Genomic DNA, 22294 nt, shown 5'->3' with positions numbered 1-22294 from the left:
ATTAGTTCTCTTGATTGCGAAAGACTTTTTAATTGAAATTCAAAAATTTTCTAACATTATTCAATGAAAAGTGAAAGAAACGTTATCTAATTGGGGTCAAAAGAAAGTAATAAACTCAAGAAACTATTTTATTTTGAAAATAAATTTTACTTTTTTTTCAAAAACAATGTAAAAAGAAATTGTTTATGACGCGATTCTAACCTTTTGACAGATTTCTATTAATATATTATTTGACAGTTGTTAGAATTTATGAATTAATTTACATTTTTAAACAATTTATTTGCAAGTAAGTTACATGAAAATTATTTATTTTTGAAATTGAAAATCTTCATTTTTATTCGTTTTTATTCTTGCTATTATTATTTTATTTAATAAAATGTGTATAATTACCTATAGTAGAGAGTAAACAAAACTTGAGTGTGTAAAATTTTTGGTAAGTATTATTATTAAAATTAAAAATTAAATTTTATAATAATTATCATATATAAGTTATTGATAAGGTATAATATTATGTAATTAAAATGATATTTGAAGTAAATATAAATAATTATTAAAAAAAATTGTCACGTAGATTTATAGGTTAGAATATTTTGCTTAGGGTTATCAGCCTTACAGTCGTGTATGTCGGGTTGCATACTAATAGGTGCTATTTTTTGAATTGAATTTTACATAAGTAAATAATAATAATAATAATAAATAATGTAATTATATATGAAATATATAAATATATATAAAATAAATAAATATATTTATTTATAAGACTTTATTAAAATAACAATCGAAAAACGCTAAATCGTTAAAAATGACAGTTTGACTTTTAATTAAATTTTGATAAATTTTTAACATCGCATATTCTAATTAATAGTTACAATTATAAATAATTAGTATTTTTTTTGCAAATTAATAAAAGTAAGGAATAAAAAAAAATTCATTTAAAAAACACATATATATTGTGAAAATTAAATCTAAAGGTTTTTAAAAAAAGGTAAACTTTTAAATTACATTGATATTTACTTATCCTTGAATTTATAATTAATCCAAGTGTGAGATTTATCTTTCCATTAACAAATGGAATTCTCCTCTTTGGTGTATTTCAAGTTCAATCTAATTAGACGGCAATGAAATTGATTAATTTTCCTGTTAATTTTATTTTTAAAATCTATTTACTTTATTATTTAATTTTCTTTTTTTTTTTTGATAATAGTAAAAGTTTATTAATTAAATAAAAATTAGATAAATTTTAATTTTTTTAAATTATAATAATTAAAAATTTTTTATTTACCATTATTAATGTAATAATAATAATAATTATTATTATTTATTTATTTTTATTTTACAATTTTTTTTTTAAATTTTTAATATATAATTATTATTATTACTATTTCTATTAAAAACAATTGTTATTATTGTTATAAAAGAAAATTTTACATGATATTAGTAGAAAAGATAATATTGAATAAAAGAAAATATTTCGTATATATATATATATATCTATAATTTTATTTTCTCATGAAATTTTTCTGTTGACACCCTTAGTGACCACACCCCCTTTATTCTCTATACGGCTACTCAGTGTCAAGTTACGATATATTGATTTCTTACTTGCTTTTAATGTTTGATTGACAGAAAAAAAAATGTTACCATCATCGTGCCCACTAAACAAAAAGGCCATTTGCCCTTCACGGAAATTAAGACTCAGGGAAATGTTTCAATCAAGAATGTTCCAATTAAATACAATAAAACAACATTATTCGGTGAGTTATTATTATTATTATTTTATTATAATATACCATTTTTATTTTACTCTATTTTTAATTAATAATTCTATTTAAATACATTTAATTATTTAATATATTTTTAATTTATTTATATTTTTACATTTTAATATAATAATAATAATTATATGTTATATAATTATATTCATGTATATTATTATATTACTATTATTATTTTTATTATATTATTATTATTATTATTATTATTATTATTATTATTATTATTATTATTATTATATTACTATTTTGTTTAATAATTATTTTAAATTAGTTTTAATGTAATATAGAAAAATTGAGAGAAATCAATTTTTTCCATAAGAATGAACTGTTTAGAGAACCTTTTATTTAATTTTTATATATATACAGTCAACCCTCCCAATAAAGCCGCTCTCAATAAAGCCGTTTCTCCACTTGACGCTCGAACTCGTACCCCCACTCACGCGCCAGAAAGTCCGTCGCTTGAATTTGATCTACCTGTCTCCCAATAGAGCCGCTAAGCAAAACAACTTTTTGTTCTCTTACACATGTATATTTTTTGTAATAATGCGCCGGCATTATTGAGATAGTGTGCGGAAAACTTTTCGCAGCTAGGAAGCATGAGTAGTGGGGGAACTTGAGTTCCACGAAAAACGCTTCCCCTTTCCGCGTAGACCGGCTTTATTGGGAGGGTCGACTGTAGAATAAAAAAATCTTCTTTGCGGAAAATTTTCGCGAACTTAAGGGGTTTTGGGGTGGGGGGGGGGATGATGTCCTTTGAAAAGCGCAATTGAAAAGAACCTTTAGCTTGAATAGTTTTCCTTTAGTAAAGATAATCTCTTTTCAACGTAAACTGGTGTGAAAGTGAATTTTTCGCACTACTGCTAAATCGATTTCTAAATCGCGTGCGGTTTTATGACCGGAAGTTACGCCTTAGAAATAAGCCATAATTTTTTTTTTTTCCCTTCATATATACATATATGTGAGTTCAACTTATTTATTTTCAATGTGAAAATTTTTAAAGATAGAAATCATTTATGAAATTACCATATTTATAACGTTTACTTATTATATAGTTAAACAAAAAAGCTTCACGAGTAAACGTGAGATATTTATTATCGTGTTAGAACAAAATTATGATTTTTTTTTTTATTTAAAGAGACATTTTAACTCTGAAGCGTTATAATTATTTTTTTTATCTATTGATATTTTTTTCCATTTATTATTTTAAGATGATTTTTTACTGCTTTTTTGGAATTGAAAAAAGTTAGTTTTTATAATTTATAAATTATTTTTTATTTTATTATTATCATTAATTAGTATTTAAATAAATAATAATAAATATTTTTAAAAAATAATAATTAAATAAATAATGATAAATATTTAAAAAAAATAATAATTAAATAAATAATAATAAATATTTTAAAAAAATAATAATTAAATAAAAAATATTTAAATAAATAGCTTCTCATTGGATTAAAAAAAAACTCCCTTTCGAAAAATTTAATTAAAAAATGCATTATTTGCATTAAATTTTCCTTCTTGTTGAAAGAAATCAGAGGAAGTTTTAATTGAAATAAAAAACAATGTTTTTTTTTCTCTTCGATGAATTGCATTTTTCAAGGTGGGTTAATTGAATTGTAAATTATACGAGTTTATTTAAAATTGATGAGATTTAAAAAAAAAAAAAAAAAAAAAAAAAGTATGAGGGTTGGGAATGGGATATTGATATCGGTATAACTTGTCGTGTTGATATATGCTCTAAAAAAAAAGATAAAAAAAAAAAAAAAAAAAAAAAAAAAATTCGCCGCGCCCCGGTTCATCTCACTCTCTCCCATATCCTCAGCATCTTTAGAAGCATCCTCTTCTCACAGGATGAAATGTAACGAATAAGGGACACACAACCGCTCCTTTGGTGGGTGGATGCGCGTAAACGTATTTTCGACTAGATGGCACGTGATCGATCGCGAGCCAGAAAACCAACTGCCTGTACCATCAGGTGTATATACATATATATATATATATATATATATATTTTATATATATCCACTTTTCAATCTGATAACACATCACAAGACTATCTACAAATAACATTCTTCTCTCGCACATAACAATAAAATAGTCCCCTGAAAAAAAAATAAAAAATAAAATAAAAACCATTTCTCTTGTCAAAAGATTGTAATTCATTTTTATTTTATTTTTCATATAAAGAAAAACGAGATAACGATAATTTTATTAGAAGTGATACTATAATAATTTCGGTGTTGTCCTCAGTAAACAAAAAATTTGTTTAATTGAAAAAAAAAATTGGTGGTAATAAATAAAAATATAAATAATTTATTTAATCGGTTAATAAGTAAATTATTAATAAAATAAACTTAACTTATAATTAAATTAAATTAACCATGTTAATAAGTAAATTATTAATAAAAAATAAACTTACCTTTTAATGCAGAGAAAAATGTTTCCTTTGAATCATACTATTTTTTTATGACGCACAGTCAATAATAATTTAATACATAAAAAAAAAGAATTAAAAAACTTTTTATTTATTATAAAATTTTTAGATAAAAGTATTTTTTCTTTTTTGAAAATTTTTTTTTTTTAATATTATTGAGGAAAGGTTTTAATTATATATAATAAATAATACACAATTATATTTTATCGAAAATTTCATTTATTTTATATATGTCATCACTGGAAAAAAAAAACCGTAAAACCCATGCAGTAGTATATACTAGCAAGATAAAAATCCAAATTATCTAATTTAGTATAACGACCAAAAGGCAGTAAAATGTTTATTTAAGTAAATGTTTTATTCAACTATATATATATGTATATTAATTTAAGGTTATCCAATACAACTAAATTTATATATAAGATAAAATTTATGAATGCATTTTTTATAATAACAATATATTTTTACAAAATTAAAATAAAGATTATGTATTAAAATATTTATATATATATATATATATATATAAATAGGTGTATATAAAATATTGTGAAAAAGCTAATTAAAAACAAGTTATATAATAATATAAGGGTTTTAAATGGTATATATATAATTATGATGCTACACAAATAACTAAATTTTTTTTTATATGATTTTTATCATTTTTATTTAAGTGACGTGATGGAAAAAAATCAATGAGTCAAATTAAATTATTTTTTTGTATTATCTTGTCATTTGATGTGATTTACATTAAAAAAAAAATGTAGGCGAAAAGTTATAAAAATTAAATTTTTTTTTTTTTTATTATTTTAAAATAAATTTTTTTTTCTTTGGATTTTTTTTCCCAAGAGAAATTAAAAAAAAAAAATTAATATTTTTATATAGATTTCAAAAAAAATATATTTTTTCTCTGGATGTTCAGTACAATTGTGAAACAATTATGTTTTAACTAACCGTTTATTTGAAACAAATAAATTTTTTTATTTCTTTACTTTTTCTTTCTGTGTAGATAAATGATAAATAAAATTTTTAATTCTAATTTTGAAAATAATAATAAAATGATAAATAAATATTTTTCAATTTTTAAAATAAGAATAAAATAATAAGTAAATAATTTCTATTTTGAAACTAAGAATAAAATAATGAATAAATAATTTCTATTTTAAAACTAATAATAAAATGCGACAAATAAATAAATTTCAATTTTGAAAATAAAAAAAGAATTACATTTTTAAATTTAATTTTTGAAAATAAACATTTTTAAATTTAATTTTTGAAAATAAAAATAAACATTTTTTGAAAATAAAAAATTCTATTTATCAACGATATGCAATTTGAATAGAAAGAAATATTAAAATGTATAGAGACGTTCTGATAAAAGTCCTCTTGAGTTGAGATATTCCTCAAAGTTCTCTATATAAAGGGTCTTGCTGGGAATTTTTTTTTTTTTTTTTTTTTTATCACTTTACTGGTCGAAATATTCAATAGGACCGTTTGCATTATGTAACTTGATCGTCGAGTCGGCTCAGGTTGGTTGGGCTTTTTTTTTTTTTTTTTTTTTATTTTGCTTCGAGGTATGGGGTTCAGTGGGTGGCTCAGTGATCGTGGGGTAAGAAGGAGTAGAAAGGGGGAGGGGGGGGGTAGAAAAGTTGTTGGTACATCAGGGTGAGAAAGGATGACTTGCGATGTGGGTTCAAATGCTCTATATATAACAGTATATGACTGTATAAAGGTCGAGACGACTGATACGTGTCTGCCCCTCATAGTATTTCCCTTCATCTACTCAAATGTACACCGACCTATCTATGACTATATATATAGTTATCAAAGAGGGTAACTTAATACATATTATTCGCCTTTAATGTACAACCTTAATATATAACGAGCAAGGAACATAAATTGGAAAAACTAAACACAATATTTGCTTTTAATATTTTAATAGGGTCAAATGATTATCAGGTGAATTATGATAATTATATATATATTAATCTACCCCCCCAAGTGCGGCTTGTAAAGAAACATCCAGAGAGAAAATTAATATAGCTAAATAAATATATTTGGAAAATAAATTTTATTAAAATTTTCCATTATTAAATAATTAATTCAATAATAATTGAGTCAATGATTCAATTTAAAAAAAAATTTCATTTATAAAAGAAATAATAAAAATTAAATTTGAACTACTTTTTATTCGATAATTAAAAATTTGTTATTGGATTTTTCAATTTAAAAATTATATATATATAAAAAAAGGAAACTGTTTCGAAACCACATATATATATATAATAGCCGTTCGCAGGAGAAGCACATTTACGGCTTTGGCCTATACGTGCTCACCAAGTAGGATCCATTTTAGCCTCGGCAAATATTACGTACATAATTTAATCCTCTCTGCTCCGCACCTCAATGCTATTGTGTATGATGCAGTCGGTATATGCACTGCACGTACTCGAAAACGACTCCCAACCGAATTCAGTCCATGGAAACTCTCGAAGCACAAGCACAGCCTAAACTTTATACTTCGACTTTAACTTTCCCTCTCCCAAAAAAAAAACAACAACCTAGAAGAAGTGTGCAAAAGCAAAAAAAATTTCTCTTTTTCAAAATTCATTTTGAGACTCGTTAAAAAACAATTCAATTTAATTTCATTTAAAAAAAATAATAATAATAAATATATAAATTTTTTTTCTTTTTTTTTAAATTAATTTTTAGACATTTTATATTAAAAATAAAAAAAAAGTTTTGATAAAACATTTAATTGAATTAATCAAGCTTTTTAATTAGATGAACCAAATATATATGTTTAATTAAGTTAATAAAATACTAAAAATGCGAGTGTTTTAGAATTAAATTTGCGTCGAATCAAACTTGAATAAAAATAAAGAAATAATACTAAGTTTTTTCACATATGAAATATATAAAAGGTGTATCGATGAAAAATGACATGGTTTTGCAATTTATCCAAAACACAATAAATTATTATCGCATGATTCGCAATTGATTTCACCACTCTACAAGATTTATTGCGCAAAACTAACAATAGATATATTATTTTCTTTTTTTTTTACCTAGTGAGTCTATTTTGATTCAAGTATATTTTTTTCTTCTCTTTCATTTATAAAGCTTTAACAAATATATATATATATATATATATATATATATATATATATATATAAAGAAAATAATTTATCAAGTTTCACGCTTTTTCAATTGAAATGAAAATTTATTTTATTTTAAATTGAAACTCCTATATGTAGGTCAATTACTTGCTTGAAAAACAATATATAAAATACACATTTTGGTTACAATGCTGTTAAATTAAAAAAAAAAAATGTTTAAATTTTTATTAAAAAAAATTATTTTATTATCGTAAATAAATTTTAATTTAATATTTGTTTTTTCTATTAGTAATTATAAAATGAAAAAAATCTATACAAATTTGTTTGATCTAAATAAACGTTTAGTTTATTTTTATAAATTTTTCCAAAGAAGAAATATATATATACACTCAGAAAAAAATTCGTTTGAAGCAACAAAATTTTGGTTAAATCAACAAAATAAATGCATTGATATACAGTTAACCAAACATTTGGTTGCATAAACCAAACGTTTATTTAGTTCAATCAAATTTTTTCTTTGTTCAAAAAATTTATTAAAATAAACCGCAAACAGTTATTTAGATCAAATAAATATTTATTTGAATTAAACAAATTTTGTTTGAGCTAACCAAAAAATTGGGTAAATATAAAAAAATGGTACATTTGGTTCAAACATAACTTTTTTCTGAGTGTATATATATATAATTTGATTGAGACAAATAAAATTTTTGTTAATTCAACCAAAAGATTGGTTTGGTTTATTTTATTAAATTTTTCGAATAAAGAAAGGAATTTGATTGAATCAAACAAAAGTTTGGTTAATTCAACCAAAAGATTGGTTTGGTTTATTTTATTAAATTTTTCGAATAAAGAAAGGAATTTGATTGAATCAAACAAAAGTTTGGTTAATTCAACCAAAAGATTGGTTTGGTTTATTTTATTAAATTTTTCGAATAAAGAAAGGAATTTGATTAAGACAAATAAAATTTTTGTTAATTCAACCAAAAGATTGATTTGGTTTATTTTATTAAATTTTTCGAATAAAGAAAGGAATTTGATTGAATCAGACAAAAGTTTGGTTAATTCAACCAAAAATTTGGTTAACTCTTTAGCACTGTATTTGGTTGATTCAAATAAAATTTTAGTTGTTTTAATCAAATTTTTTTTTCCAAGTATTTCAATAGAATAGCAAAAGTTTTAATTTCTTTCGATTAAATCTTTTTCTAATCCAATAAAATTTTTTTTCTATTCCAAATGAAATTTTTTTCCGCGTTTGAATTGAAATTTAAACATTTTTTTTTTATTGAAAATATTTGAATATAATTATATTTAATATTGAATATAATCCAATATTGAATTTAATTACCTATTGAATAATAAAAATTAATCAATATTAAATTTGATTAATTAATATTAAATTTAATTATTCAGTATTAAATTATCTATATGCGTTTCAGTAGTGAATCAAATAAGATTTAGTCAGACACTCGGGAAGAGTGTATGATTTTTTTTTTAGTAGAAAAATCAATGAATGTTGAGACAGAAGTTTTCTATTAAAGATTTCAGTAGTGTAGATCAATACACTGTCAGGCAGATCTCTACTACTGCAGTTGTTGTTCCATCAGTAGTAATGGTCAATTTCAAGTCAGACATTGCTTCCCTGTAAAATATTTCAAGTACCATAGACATTTTTTTCAAATGTTAGCAAAAAAAAATTAATAAAAATTATAATAGTGATAAAAAATTAATAATAAAAAATAATAATTTATTTTAAAAAAAAACAAACAATAATAATGAAAATTATAATAGTAATAAAAAATAAATAAAAAAAATAATAATGAATATTAAAAACTAAATTGAGAAAAAAAGTTTGATTCGACGCATGTTTTGATTGTGATTTATGAAGCTTATATATTATTTGCATCTTATTATTAAATAAGAGAGCTGGAAAAACGGGAAGAAGTGTAATCGAGAGAGTTTTTTTTTCTTTAGGATATAAAGGGAATTGACTTTACCCTCCGTTCATATATTTTTTTTTTCTTCGTTCAATACAAGCAGACGAGAACACAGTAGAAGTGCGCAACCCATATCCGTGTACTTCTTTTTCTCTCTTGTGATACGAGTTACGCCCTCACTATTAAAAATTATTTACAATCACGACTGTATATATATATATAAAAGATGGGGTGGAGAATCAGCCAACGCCTGTCATAATTTTCTGTTAGAATAAAGCCAATTGTTGGCTTTTATTTATTTTTTATTTTTTATATTTTTTATTTCTAGTTTTATTATATTATATATAAAAAAAATGTTTAAATTTATTTCCCTATTAGAAATATAAAGCATTAATTTTTAAAAAAATATTAACATGTTGAAAAGATATACAATATATCAGATGCTGGAGAATAAAAATTTTTTTTTATTTAAATGAATTAAATTTGGAATTTTTGTAAAAAAAAAATCCATTTAACTGAAAAGTTATTTTTTTTTAATTAAATTATTGAATTTTTATACTCGAGAATATTAAAATTTTGTACGATATGAAGGACAAAATTTTCTTTTTTTTGCGGAGAAAAAACTAAAAATAGTTGAAAATAAAAAATTATTTTTTTTGTCCATTCGCGGGAATTCCATTAAATTTATTGTATTTTTTCAAAACTAAAAACACAATTTTCAGCTTTTAAAAAAGAAATATATCAATTTTTTTTTCTTCTTTTCATTCTTTTTAAGGGGAGAAAAAAAAGCTGTTTTATAATGGAAATTACATTTTCCAAAAATAGGAATGATAAAGCAAAAAAAAAAATTAAAATAAAGTTTAATCAACCGTTACAAGATAAATAAGAATTTAAAATATGTTTTGATAAGTTTGGCCTTTATTTTTGAATCTTTTTATTTTTTTGTAAAAAATAGTCCCATCCCTTGGAAGGGATACATTCATTCAAAGGAAATTTATAAAAAATAAAATATTGGTACATCACAAACGTTCACACAAGAAAAAAAAAAAGTTGAAATAAATAATATATCGCATATGGAATGTATTTTTTCTTTTTTCTTTTTTTTATCAAAAGAAACAAAAATACAGTCTTTTCAACGAGTTTTCTGCTCCGAGGACGAAAAAAATATTGGAAGATAATTTTTTATTTTATCTCTTCCGTTTTTTTTCAATATTTTCTGCTAATTAGAATTTTAAAAAATAATTTAGAAAAAAATGTATTTACCAAAAATGGTAATTTCTATATTGCACTGGAATTTACTATACCATAGTAACTTTTACCATACAGTATGGTATTTTTAACTGACATTTTTTTTCTCAATAGGATTTTTTTCAATTATTCGCATGAATAGTATTTCCTCATCATTATCATCATAGTATTTTTTACCATACAATATAGTATTTTTCATATACAAATTTTTTATTATAATTGTAATTTTTACTAGACTGTATGGTACTTTTTTTTAATCACAACTAGAATAATTTTTATCATACTGTATGGTATTTTTTTTTTCAACAATATTGCACGGTATTTTCAACAAAAATAGTACTTTTACTAAAAAAAAATAAAAATCATGCAAATTTTTATTTTTCTCAAAGCTACTGTGAAAATAAAAATTATTTTAATTTCCAAAACCACAAAAATAATTACTACAAAGGAAACGTATTTGTAGGATTTTTAAAAATTAAAAAAACTTTTCTTTTTTTTTTTTTTAAATACGCCAAAGAGTATGGTCCATGGCTGACAAAATTCTGAACTCGTAAATTTTTTATCGTCCCCGTCGCCGAGTCTCGTCACGGACGCCATATCCGTTAACCCCAAGCCCAAGCCTAACAGACATTATCTTCTCTTTACTCCCATGCATCTAACGGGAATATAGGCAAAAAAAAAAAAAAAAAAAAAAAAAAAAAAAAATTGGTTAAAGTCAGGAAAAAAGGGAAAGGGAAAGAAAATGAGGATTTATTAATTTAAGGATATTATATATATATAGACTAGAATAAAATTGAGGTTGTTTTTTTTCGCCCCCCCCCTCATATCTGTCGTCGATATTACATGACTAACCCGTTCAACGATGAACACTTGAATTTTCACGAAACTGCGCTAATCGAGTTTTTCATTTTTTTTTTTTTTTTTTTTTGTTCGCTAATATATATTAAAAACTGCTTATAATATAATTTTTTATTTCCGGTATTTAATGAGGCACCGGGCGCATTGAACATTTAGTACGTAAGAGAAAATTACGTACAACCCGTTACACGTTTTTTTTTTTTATTTATTTTTTTTTTTTATTATTGTTATTGTATATTCGTATCTACAATTGGAAGAACAAGACGCCGCCTTCTTAAAAGGTACGTGGCATAAAAAGCGCTACAGTACGCATGGGTCCCATTATCCAAAAGCTTTTTTTTTCACGATGAATTCTATCACTTTTTTTTTCTCTCACTTGTTTTTATTTTTAATTTTTTTATTTAAAAAAATTTTTTTTTTTTTCATTTTGCTGCCAGCTAAAATTCTCTTCAATCAGAACGTCGTTTTTAGACAGGTTTAATGGGATTTAAATAAACTTTTTTTTTGTTAATTAAATTTAGTGACAGAAATAGATATTCAGGAATAATAATAATAAAATAGAAAAATAATAAATAAAATAACGAGTAAACTAAAAAGAAAATAAATAATAAAAGCGGAAGAAATTATTGAATAAATATATGACATATAAAAGGAATGAATGAAAATAAATCGTCAAAAGAAAAAAAAAAACGACAGTCTGATTGAAGCATCGAGAAAAAGTTTTGATCTTGAAAATCCAATAAACGTGACCGAAAGTTCTTAGAATTCAGAATAAATATATAAGATTATTGCTAATCAGATCACTATTAAGTATTCTGACATAAAAAGGTTTCATGTTTATTAAAAAAAAAGAAAAAAAAAAAGAAAAATAGTCCGCGGAGACGAAGAAGAGCATTTTCTATATATTTTTTTTTTTTGACTAGATTCTTCAATTCGTGAAGTACTCATTAAATAATTAACGAAAAAAAAAAGAAAAAAGAAAACGCCATTTACTAATTCTACGCCATTAACGACGACTAATTTCTTATAATACATATTATAATGGTATATTTCATATATTTATATAATACTAATTGCATTCTATTGAAATTAACTTTGCAGAATCGCTAATTAAAATTAGAAAAAAAATAATATAGAAATTAATTTTGGAAAATTTTATTAAAAAAATAGAATATAAAAAAAATACTAATTAGTTTTTAATTTATCTATTTTTCCATTTTCTATAATTTTTAATTAAAACAAAAAATTAAAAATATAAATAGCGATTGTGCAAAGAAATTTTGTCGGTCTCGTGATAAATAATTATATATATATGGAGGCAACTAAAACAACAAACGTTATTTTACCGACTAGATAAAAATTCTACTATTCAATAAATATCTTACCTGAATTCCTGATTCGGCCAAGATTATCCGCAGAAGCTGATATACAACGGCCGAACGAGATCATATTTTTTTTTAACATAAGGGGGCTGGGGGGGGGGGGTTGCAATTAAAATCAGAATTAGGAATTGATACGAAGTTGGGTTTTTTTTTTTTTTTTAAGGCACTCGGAAACGTCAAATCGACGAGGATTACGATTATTAAATTGGAAGTCCTGAATTGTGTTTACACAAGAGATTGAATTAAATGATAAATTAATAACAAATTCAAAAATATAATTTTTTTTCTTTCATAAAATTAAAAAAAAAACCGATTTTTAATTTCACTTTTTAAGATCGAAATAATAAAATAAAAAAGTTACAATCACGTAATTAAATACGTATTTTATTTTTATAAAAAATTACGAAAAATTCAAAGAAAAAGTAAAAATAAACGAATTTTTATTGAAATTATTTCATTCTACTAATTTATTATATAAAAATAAAAATTTTTAAATTGAAAAATTTCAAAAGCAATGATTGTAATTAAGAATTAAAGTAATATTTCGATCTCAATTGATAGTGCTATTAATATAATTGATCCTCTTTGATTTTATATGACTTTCGTTTTTTTTTCATCGTTAAAAGTCAATCGATATGTTAGTCTAATTCTTCAAAATATTAATGAAATTGTAATTATTTTTGAAAAATAAAAATTTTTACTTTTTTAATAAAAACGAGAATTGAAGAAAAAATTCAATAGGGCGCGAGGATCCTTTTTAGAATCGATTTTTGTTGAAAAATATATTTTTTTTTTCTATATATAAATATAAAACGGTGAGAGTGCCAGGGGCAGAGGATTTTGGGCAAAACTAATGCATGCGCTACACAATATTTTGCTATATATCTCGTTATCGTTATCTTTCTTTTTTTTTTTACAAACCGTCCGAGTCATCATATAGAAGAAAAAAATCGACGTCCTTCCGATTGATCAAAAAGTAATCTCGGGAGACTTCGTCCTTCCTTCTAAGGATGCAAGATTATTTTTCGAGAAATAAATAAAAAAAAAAAAAAAATACACACGGGCGAGCGCAGGCATTTCGAACCAACCAGATCGCGACGTGTAGCGATACATACGGTTTTCCTTTTTGGTTTTACACTTTTCTTTTTTTTTTTTTTAATTCTCCTTATTTCTTTGGTCATTTACAAACCGTGTTCTCGATTTTTGCTCCTTTCGAAACCATATAATTTTCTTTTTTTGTCGTATTCACGGGTTTCAATTAAAAAATTTTTCGATCAATTTTTCCCCTCCCAAAAAAAAAATAGTACGAGAATAAAAATTTCTTGAATTTTCTCAATTTAAGGGCATTACAATCAAAAAGCGATATACTATTTGTTGAGAAAAATTTAAGTGTAAAAATCAAGAAATTTTTCATAATTTTGCGATACAGTAATCCCTCGATAAGCATCTATTGTATTTGAAAGTTTAAAATAATTACGAAGCTGAAGTACGCAACGTTTTTGATAAACGATTTTTAAAGAAATAATTTTTTAAAATGAAAAATTCTATAATTTTTTGCCTAAAAAATATTTTTTTTATAATTTATTGATTAATGAAAACAACAAGAAATATTTTTTAGGCAAAAAATTATAGAATTTTTCATTTTAAAAAATTATTTCTTTAAAAATCGTTTATATAAACGTTGCTTACTTCAGCTTCGTAAATAATTTAAGTCTGAAAAAATAAAATCGCTTGATATTTTTCTCGAACAATTATTTTTTTTGAGTTCTCATATAGCGAGGGATTACTGTAAACACGGGATCTTTTCTATAATTATTAAAACTGCATTAAAACAGTCAATTATTTTCTACCGTATATATATATAAATAATGTCGACTACACTAAAGGCAGCAAAATTAAAAAAAAAATGTTTTATCACTACTCGCGTAATTATCAAATATATATATACCGAAACCAGCAACAATTATGACATATATATATATAAATAATGTATTAATTTCTGGCGTTATTCTAATTCATCAAATCCCCAAATTATTTCGACCATTTCACACACAAATGTTATATCAGAAAAAGAAGAGTTCAGCCATTAAATACAAATCTACACTATAGAGAGATCCAAAAAAAAAAAAAAAAAATATGTAAAATACTTTCATTATCAAAAAAAAATATATTTTCCGAAAATACACAATATTCCAATAAAAATAAAGAATATATTAATAATTAATATATAATATTGAAATTATAATAAATTATTATTAATTCAAATTAATATTTACTAGTAAAAATTTATAAAAATAAAAAAATAAAAATTGCAATAAAAAAAATTATTGCAATTCATATATCTTATGAATATTCAAATATTTTTACAATCTTCCAAATATAAATTGAAATTCAATTATTTATAATTATAATAAAATAAAAAATCTTTTAAAATCGTTACTTGATTAAAGAATGTTAATTAAAAATTTGTTTATAAAGTTTGTTTAAGCTCAGCAAACTTTTAATTTAAACAAACATTTAATTATTTTTAACTTTTTAATTATATCATTGTTTAAATATTTTTATTATTTTTTTTACGCTTACCCTATAGAGTAAAAAAAAAATAAAATCAACAAAAAATGTCAATTGAAAAACTTCACATAAAGTAAATTTTTTTTTTTTCAATTAAAGTAAAAAATTAGCTTTCTGAAAAAAAACCATTCACATTATTTACAATCGCACTAAATTGAAAGTGTAAATAAAGTTAATATAAAATAAACTTCAATTAACAATATATTAAATAAGATTTAGTTATTTGTTGTTCATGCCTTTTAGTTATATATTATATATACTTGATGAAAAAGAAGATAAAAATTGGATTAGTTTTGGATCACTCTAAAAAAAAAAAATCTACTTGTTCAAAAGAAAAAAAAAGAGAAAATAAAATTATTTTTTTTTTTCTAAAATCGACAACACAGTTTGCAGACACTTTCCCGTTAGGTACTCGTTGTAGTGCTACTGGCACGAATCGGGCCGGTAACGCAAAAACACAGCACCAAACATAATAATAATAATAATAATAATAATAATAATGATAATAATAATAATAATAATAATAATAATATATTACTTTTTACTAAGTTAGGTGTAAGATACAAGGTAAATATAATACTGGGTAAGTGACAGATACAGGGAAAATACACAAAGATGTTAGCTACCAGTTTTAAACGACTACTTTATTGGCAATGTCTCTAGGCATTGACTAAACTATATACGTTCTTGTATCGGAGTTAGTAAGATTTTTTTTTGAGTGGTTGTCAGTGAGTGAATGAGTGAATGGATAAGTGTTCTCGTTTTTTTTTTTTTTTTTTTTCATTATGTACGTTCTAAAAGTGCGCATTTGCCAGTGATATTCAAAAAATTTTCTCTATTAATTAATATGTAATTAATTCATTCTCAATTAATTAATAAAAAAAATATAAATTTTTAATATTAAACTTTTACTTACTTTTTTTTCGTTATAATATCAAAACAATTACTATAATAAAAATTATCAAAAAAATTGTAAATTTAAAATTTTTCATGGAGAAATAATATTTTTCACAATTACAAAATAGTTCATAAGTGAGGAAACCGTTTTTTCTTTTGTGAACATATTTTTTTTGAATTTTATTAGTCTTATAAGAATTATGTACTGTTTTGTAAATTTTTTAAACGGTTTAATAAAGTTTACAGTACAGTTTAGTTAAATTTTCAGACTGTTTAGTAAAGTTCACAGGTACAATTTAGTAAAATTTATAAACTGTTCAGTAAAATTTACAGTACAGTTTAATAAAAATAACAAACTGTTTAGTAATGTATATTGTACAGTTTAGTATAATTAATACAAAACATTTGAGTAGAATTAATCAACTGTTTAGTAAACAGAACAGAACAGTTTAGCAAAATTTGTTAACTTAGCAAAAATTTCAAAACAGTTTAGTAAAATTATACTAAACTGTTTAGTAAAGTTTTCTGTACAGTTTAGTAGAATTTGTAAACTGCTTAGTAATGTTTGCACAACAGTTAAATAAAATTAACCAACTGTTTGGTAATGTTTTCTGTACAGTTTAGTAAAAATTTGTAATTTGCTTAGTAATGTTTGTCGAACAGTATAGTAAAATTAACCAAATGTTTAGTAAACCGAACACTTCAGCAAAATTTGTAAACTGCTTAGTTTTACAGAACAGTTTAGTAAAATTAAAAATCTACTTAGTAAGATTCACAGTACAGTTTAGTAAAATTTTTTAAACTGCTGAGTAAACTTTACAAAACAGTTTAGTAAAATTTACATACTGCATAGTAAAGTTTATAGTAAATATTTTTTAGAAATTAACCAATTGCTTAGTAGAGTTTACAGAATAGTTTAGTAAAATTTACAAACTGTTTAGTACAAAATAATCACATATATTGTTTCTCCATGTTATTCGCGATTTATAAAATTGTGATTTAAGGGAAGAAAAGATATTTTTTTTTTTAGTTTCTTTTTTGATGGAAAAAATAAATTTACGAATAATAGAGAAATAAAAGAATAGCACTGGCAAGTGCGACAGCACGACGTACCAGACGCGTCGAAGATGAGTCTCCTTGTCAGCGTGTGGTCTCGTGAAACCAGGCTTGCTAATAATAATAATTACAGCAATGACAATAATAAGAAAGATTCTGATGCACAATAATAATGGCAATAAGATGATAATGGCGGTGATACTCATAATCATAACAACAGTAATGGCAGCAGCAGCATCAACAGCAGCAGCAGCAGCAGCAGCAGTAGTAGTAATAGTAGTAGTAGTATTAGTAATAATCATAATCATAACATAGTAATACGTCTCGAGTATCGGTCGTACAGTAGGGACGCGTTATCTAAAAAGTATTCTAGGCTCTGTAAAGCGTGAAGGCAGTTTTCTTGCTTTTGCTACTTGACTGCTTCATCATCTTCTTCTTCTCTCTTTTTTTTTTTTTTTTTTGAAAACTTATCTCTCGTCGAGGTACGGAGCAGTGGATTTTATCATTTAATTTATATTTTGAAAAATTTCTGTCAGAAAATAATTGGAAGCCTATTTCAGAGAGCCACTACGGTAGGAGACCACAAAAGACAGTCAAATATATCGGAAGGATTGTCGGGTACTTTTTTTTTTTTTTTTTTTTGCTTTTTTAATGTCCAATGTCGACGCGATAAATTTGTCGTATATAAATATATGTAAATATACAGGTTCAATAATAATTAGACAATCGTACTTAAATTAATTAATTAATTAGAGAACTTAAGACAATAATAATACCATAGGAAGCACAACTGTGCAGAAACACTCGCACACTAACGTCGTATTAAAAAAAAAAACGAAACGAAAAATAGAACTAGATCTTTATACAAATTAGAGACTTTCACCGGGTAAAATTATTTAATGAATGAAAATAATAAAGCAAGAATAAATTGATAGAAAAATTGATTTGTTAAATATATTATACAACAACAAAAAAAATCATGCATTTAAAAGTATATATTCTTGCTGTGAACAATATATCATATATAGAATTTATTTCGCCCGGTGAAATTATCTCTCTAGAGGAGAATATAGAAGATAGAAATGGTGGGTAAAGAAGAAAAATGGTAGCAGTGACCACTAGTGTCCATTAAAATGATTAAAGAAAATAAATAATGAAATTGCCAACCAGCATGCTTCTTCCTAAACGCACTAAACTAATGAGTGGTTAATTTAAGAAAAAAAAAGAAAAAAAAAACTAAACTACACAATACATATTTCTTTTTTTTTTGAAAAATTGACCAAATAATATATATATATATGACCAAAGATCAGACGATGGCGGCTTATAAAGAAACAAAATCGAGAAACGACGTGTCTGCGAATCAGTCCGCGGTACGGAAGTCGTTCGTGAATGGCTGCATTTCTCGAATCCGAGAAAGGACAAGACCTACCACATTGGCTCTCCTCCCTACGCGGACTTGAGAGAGATTTTTATTTTTCTCCTCGACTTCTCGATTGTGTTTGTCTCTTTTTTTTCCCCCTCGAGCTACGTCAGTCATTTTTTATTTTATTAAAAAATTTTCCTTGAAAGTATTTTTTCTTCTAATTTTAAATTTTCTTCACAAGTGGAACTTGTTTACATGGAGAAAAAAAGGTTTAAAAAAAAAAAATTCTTACTGACGTATTCGACCCCAAACACTTCGAGAGTCTTGACTCTGGCTTTCTTTTAATGACAGAGCACACGACCAACGTAATACCCTTTGATCTCTTTTTTTTTTCATCCAGACGCACAAATCTTTCTCATTTTTTTTTCTTTTTTTTTTTTTTTTGCCAACACACTCATACTTTAAAACACAAGCGTTCTACGACATACCTATGCGAATTAATTTGTATGCGTCAATTCGCGCAAAAAATTTCTTAATGTAACGCACGCTCCTTTATTTTTCTCTCCTAAAAACCCCTCTCTACTCTGATCTCCACTTTTTAATAATAAATAGAAAATCACAATAGGGCAATAAAAGAATTAACTTTTGTTGTTTTTTAATAACTTTTTCCGTGCATTTTTTTTCGAAAGTTGATAAAAGAGAGAGAGGGGAGATAGAGAGAGAGAAAGACAAGAAGCGAAAATCGGGAGAACGAGAGAAATTGATCACAGATTTTCGATATATTAACTTACGCAAGACAATGTTTTTTTTTTTGTTTTGTTTTGCGCATAAAGCGTAATCCGTAAAAGAATACCAACGATTTTTTTTCCCTTAAGTACAGCATAAAAATCACTGGAAGAAATGTCCTGCGCTGACAATTCTCTCCGTCTCCTTATCTTTCTCTCGCTTTCCTCATATCTATTTCTAGTCTTTAGCTTCTATTCGAGCTTTTTTTTTTTAACCAGTAATATCACTATAAATAGTTTATGATTAAATATTAAAGTTTAAGTATCCGCTTATTGCTCGAAAAAAAATTCATATCGTTCTTCTCAATGACTGCTTCCCCGATCACCGGATGACGATTCAGAGGAAAAAAAAAATTGAAAAAAAAATAATAAAAATGCAGAACAAAAATCGTCTTCCGCATCGTGAAAGTAATCCTAGTCAGTACAATCGCTTTGACTTAGGAGCTAAACTTAGTCGCTGACTTAAATTATTGAGCTAATCTCAATTCTCTTTTTTTCTCCCTTCGAATGCTTATTTGTTTGAGTATCATTTTTAAGTACTACCAACTATTTAAGTTTACTCAAATTTTTCTTTTTTTCGGAGGCTTAAGTAACAAGAGTCGAATGGTAGACGATATGTACATGTTTTTTTTTTTTTTTTTTTTTCTTTTTTTAACTTTTTTTTTTTTGACTGCGTTATTTGTCGATTCTGAAAACGCTGATCGGAATCAAATGATCGCTTTATTTCCCATTTCAAGATATAAATCAAAGGCGCGAGGAAAGCAGCTTGGTCTTCGATAAAGAAACAAAAAAATATATCGACAGGCACGTGAAGTTCTGCTTTCAACGAATAAAAAAGAACATTTTTACTCGTTCACGCAATAGGTTCACTTTCGATTTTTTTTTTTTATAAGAAAGGTATTATAACTTTGGAAATCTGAAACGCGGATCAATTTTTAGGCACTCAAATCAAACGATTGCTTTAGAATGGTGTTTTATCTTCCGTTTTTTTTTGTTTCATCGCGGATCAGTTTTCAAATACTTCCTTTTTGTGTTTTGCAGAGGGATAAATTTGATCGTTGGATTCCGATTAGCGCTTGATTCACAAAGTCACATAATCGATGACCTTAAATCTTAAAGACTTAATAAGACTTAATAGAAGAGAATATTGTCTTTCGTTACTTGAAAAAAATACCACATCAATCTCTGGCCTCTTCGCTACCTAGACTCGAGGCAAAGGTACAATTTAAATGAAGGCGAAGGGGTCAATGCAATCGTACAATAAAGGTACAATATTTGTCAAAGGGTACAATTTTTACCGCAATTTGATACATCAAGGTATAAATTATATTTAATTCGCAAATAAGAAAAGAGAAAGTATAGAAGGTATACTTGAACTGAAGGGAGATTTGAGTATTAAAGGCGAGAAACGCTAACTAGAAATTCCGAATGGTGTGATGATTTTCTTTTACAAAATGAGGCTAGAAACAGTGAAAAAATTGACTAGCCTTTTTTGAACAGAATTACAATTTCTATCATCACTAAACGATACGAAAAAAAATACTAAACTTAAAAGGGAGAATAAGTTATGATTAGGGAACTAATGGAAAAAAAGGAGGGAAAGACGATTGAGGGGAATTGGGATTGAATTTGGCTTCGAGGATGCTAGATCGCGGTGTGGCCGGATCGTTCGGCTGAGATCTGCAACTTCATCCTCAGTTGTGGTGATGGTATGTCTAGACGTACATGCCCATGCCGTACATGGATCCCCAGTCGACGCCTTGGAAACTCGACATATCGACATTTGTTAGCGAGTACCCTTGATAGGGATTGGGTGGTGGGCCCGCTGCCGCTGCAGCGGCGGCCGCAGCTGCGGCTTGAGAATTTTGAGCCGCTGCTCCTGGGGGTACACCATTTGGTTGTAGTTGTGGAGCTTGACCGGGTCCTGCTGCAGCTGCCGCCGCAACGGCAGCGGCGGCCGCTGCCGCAGACGCTGGAATTGGATAGGGCGTATATCTATAGGCTGATAGGGCCGCCGCTGCTGGATATGCACCAGCAAATAATTTTCCATAGCCAGCAACTGCATTTTGTACTTGAGCCGCTGCAGCAGCTGCGGCCGCCGCCTGTACCTGAGCTTGTGCTTGAGCGTGGGCGACAATTTGTGAAGCGGTTGCTGCTCCAACTGGAAGTGTTGGCTGTGGTGCAAGACGTACACCCAATGCGCCAAGAACAACCCTTTTGCCAAGAGCAAGTGCTCCAGGTTGTACCGCCTCTTTCGGTTGAGCCTTTTTGCATTCGACTTTTTTATTTTTTATAGTGTGAAAATGAATCTCACATACCCTGTCGACGACGTCTTCATTTTCAAATGTAACAAAGCCAAAGCCACGATGCCTTTTGGTTTGTTGATCCATGAGCATGACAGTCTCCTCCACTTTGCCAAATTGATTGAAATACGCCTTTACTTCATCACTGCTTGTGTCCTGACTAACACCACCTACAAATATTTTTTTCGTGCGATTCGCCTGTTTTGCACGATTCTTCGGCGTTGCGTGTTTAGGATCAATCTTCTTCCCATCTAGTGTGTGAATTGGACACTTGAGGACCTTGTCGACGCTTCCCGGCTCCGCGAAGGTAATAAAGCCAAAACCGCGGCTTCTCTGTAACGCGAAAGATGAGGCATCGATTCGATTATAATACAAGAGGGCTCTCGCGACCGTATTATTATTATCATTGTTCACCCTTCTCCCATTCCTCGTGTCCGCCATATATTTTTTTTTTTTTTTACACCGTTTCTTGTCTCTGACGTCTTTTTGAAAGCGCGTGTTACTGAAATAATTATTGAATATACGCGATGTAATACGAAATAAAAAACCCAATAAGAATGTCCATTTCA

At 25.9% G+C, this 22294-nt stretch overlaps 2 protein-coding genes across 7 annotated transcripts in view; one reads left to right on the top strand and one right to left on the bottom strand.

Moving 5' to 3' along the window:
• The first annotated feature begins 98 nt into the window (after positions 1 to 98).
• Positions 99 to 22294, top strand: part of LOC127283031 (uncharacterized) — a 47814-nt gene continuing 25618 nt past the window's right edge. For 2 of the 5 annotated variants that reach the window (XM_051307680.1, XM_051307678.1), the window contains exons 1-2: positions 813 to 985; positions 1627 to 1754. In XM_051307680.1, coding sequence (XP_051163637.1) covers positions 1635 to 1754 — 120 coding nt within the window. In that variant the 5' untranslated portion in view covers positions 813 to 985; positions 1627 to 1634. The other 3 variants (XM_051307682.1, XM_051307681.1, XM_051307679.1) reach the window with 3 other exon arrangements.
• LOC127283020 (RNA-binding protein Musashi homolog 2) overlaps positions 15440 to 22294 on the bottom strand; it is a 99253-nt gene continuing 92398 nt past the window's right edge. For both annotated transcript variants that reach the window (XM_051307660.1, XM_051307661.1), the window contains one exon: positions 15440 to 22058. In XM_051307660.1, coding sequence (XP_051163617.1) covers positions 21138 to 22058 — 921 coding nt within the window. In that variant the 3' untranslated portion in view covers positions 15440 to 21137. The remainder of the gene's footprint in view (positions 22059 to 22294) is intronic.

This window comes from Leptopilina boulardi, unplaced genomic scaffold, assembly GCF_019393585.1.
Source record: "Leptopilina boulardi isolate dan_hultmark-lab unplaced genomic scaffold, ZJU_Lbou_2.1 LbouV2_305, whole genome shotgun sequence".
In the NCBI taxonomy this organism is placed as follows: domain Eukaryota; kingdom Metazoa; phylum Arthropoda; class Insecta; order Hymenoptera; family Figitidae; genus Leptopilina; species Leptopilina boulardi.
This window is presented reverse-complemented; position numbering and strand designations above follow the sequence as displayed.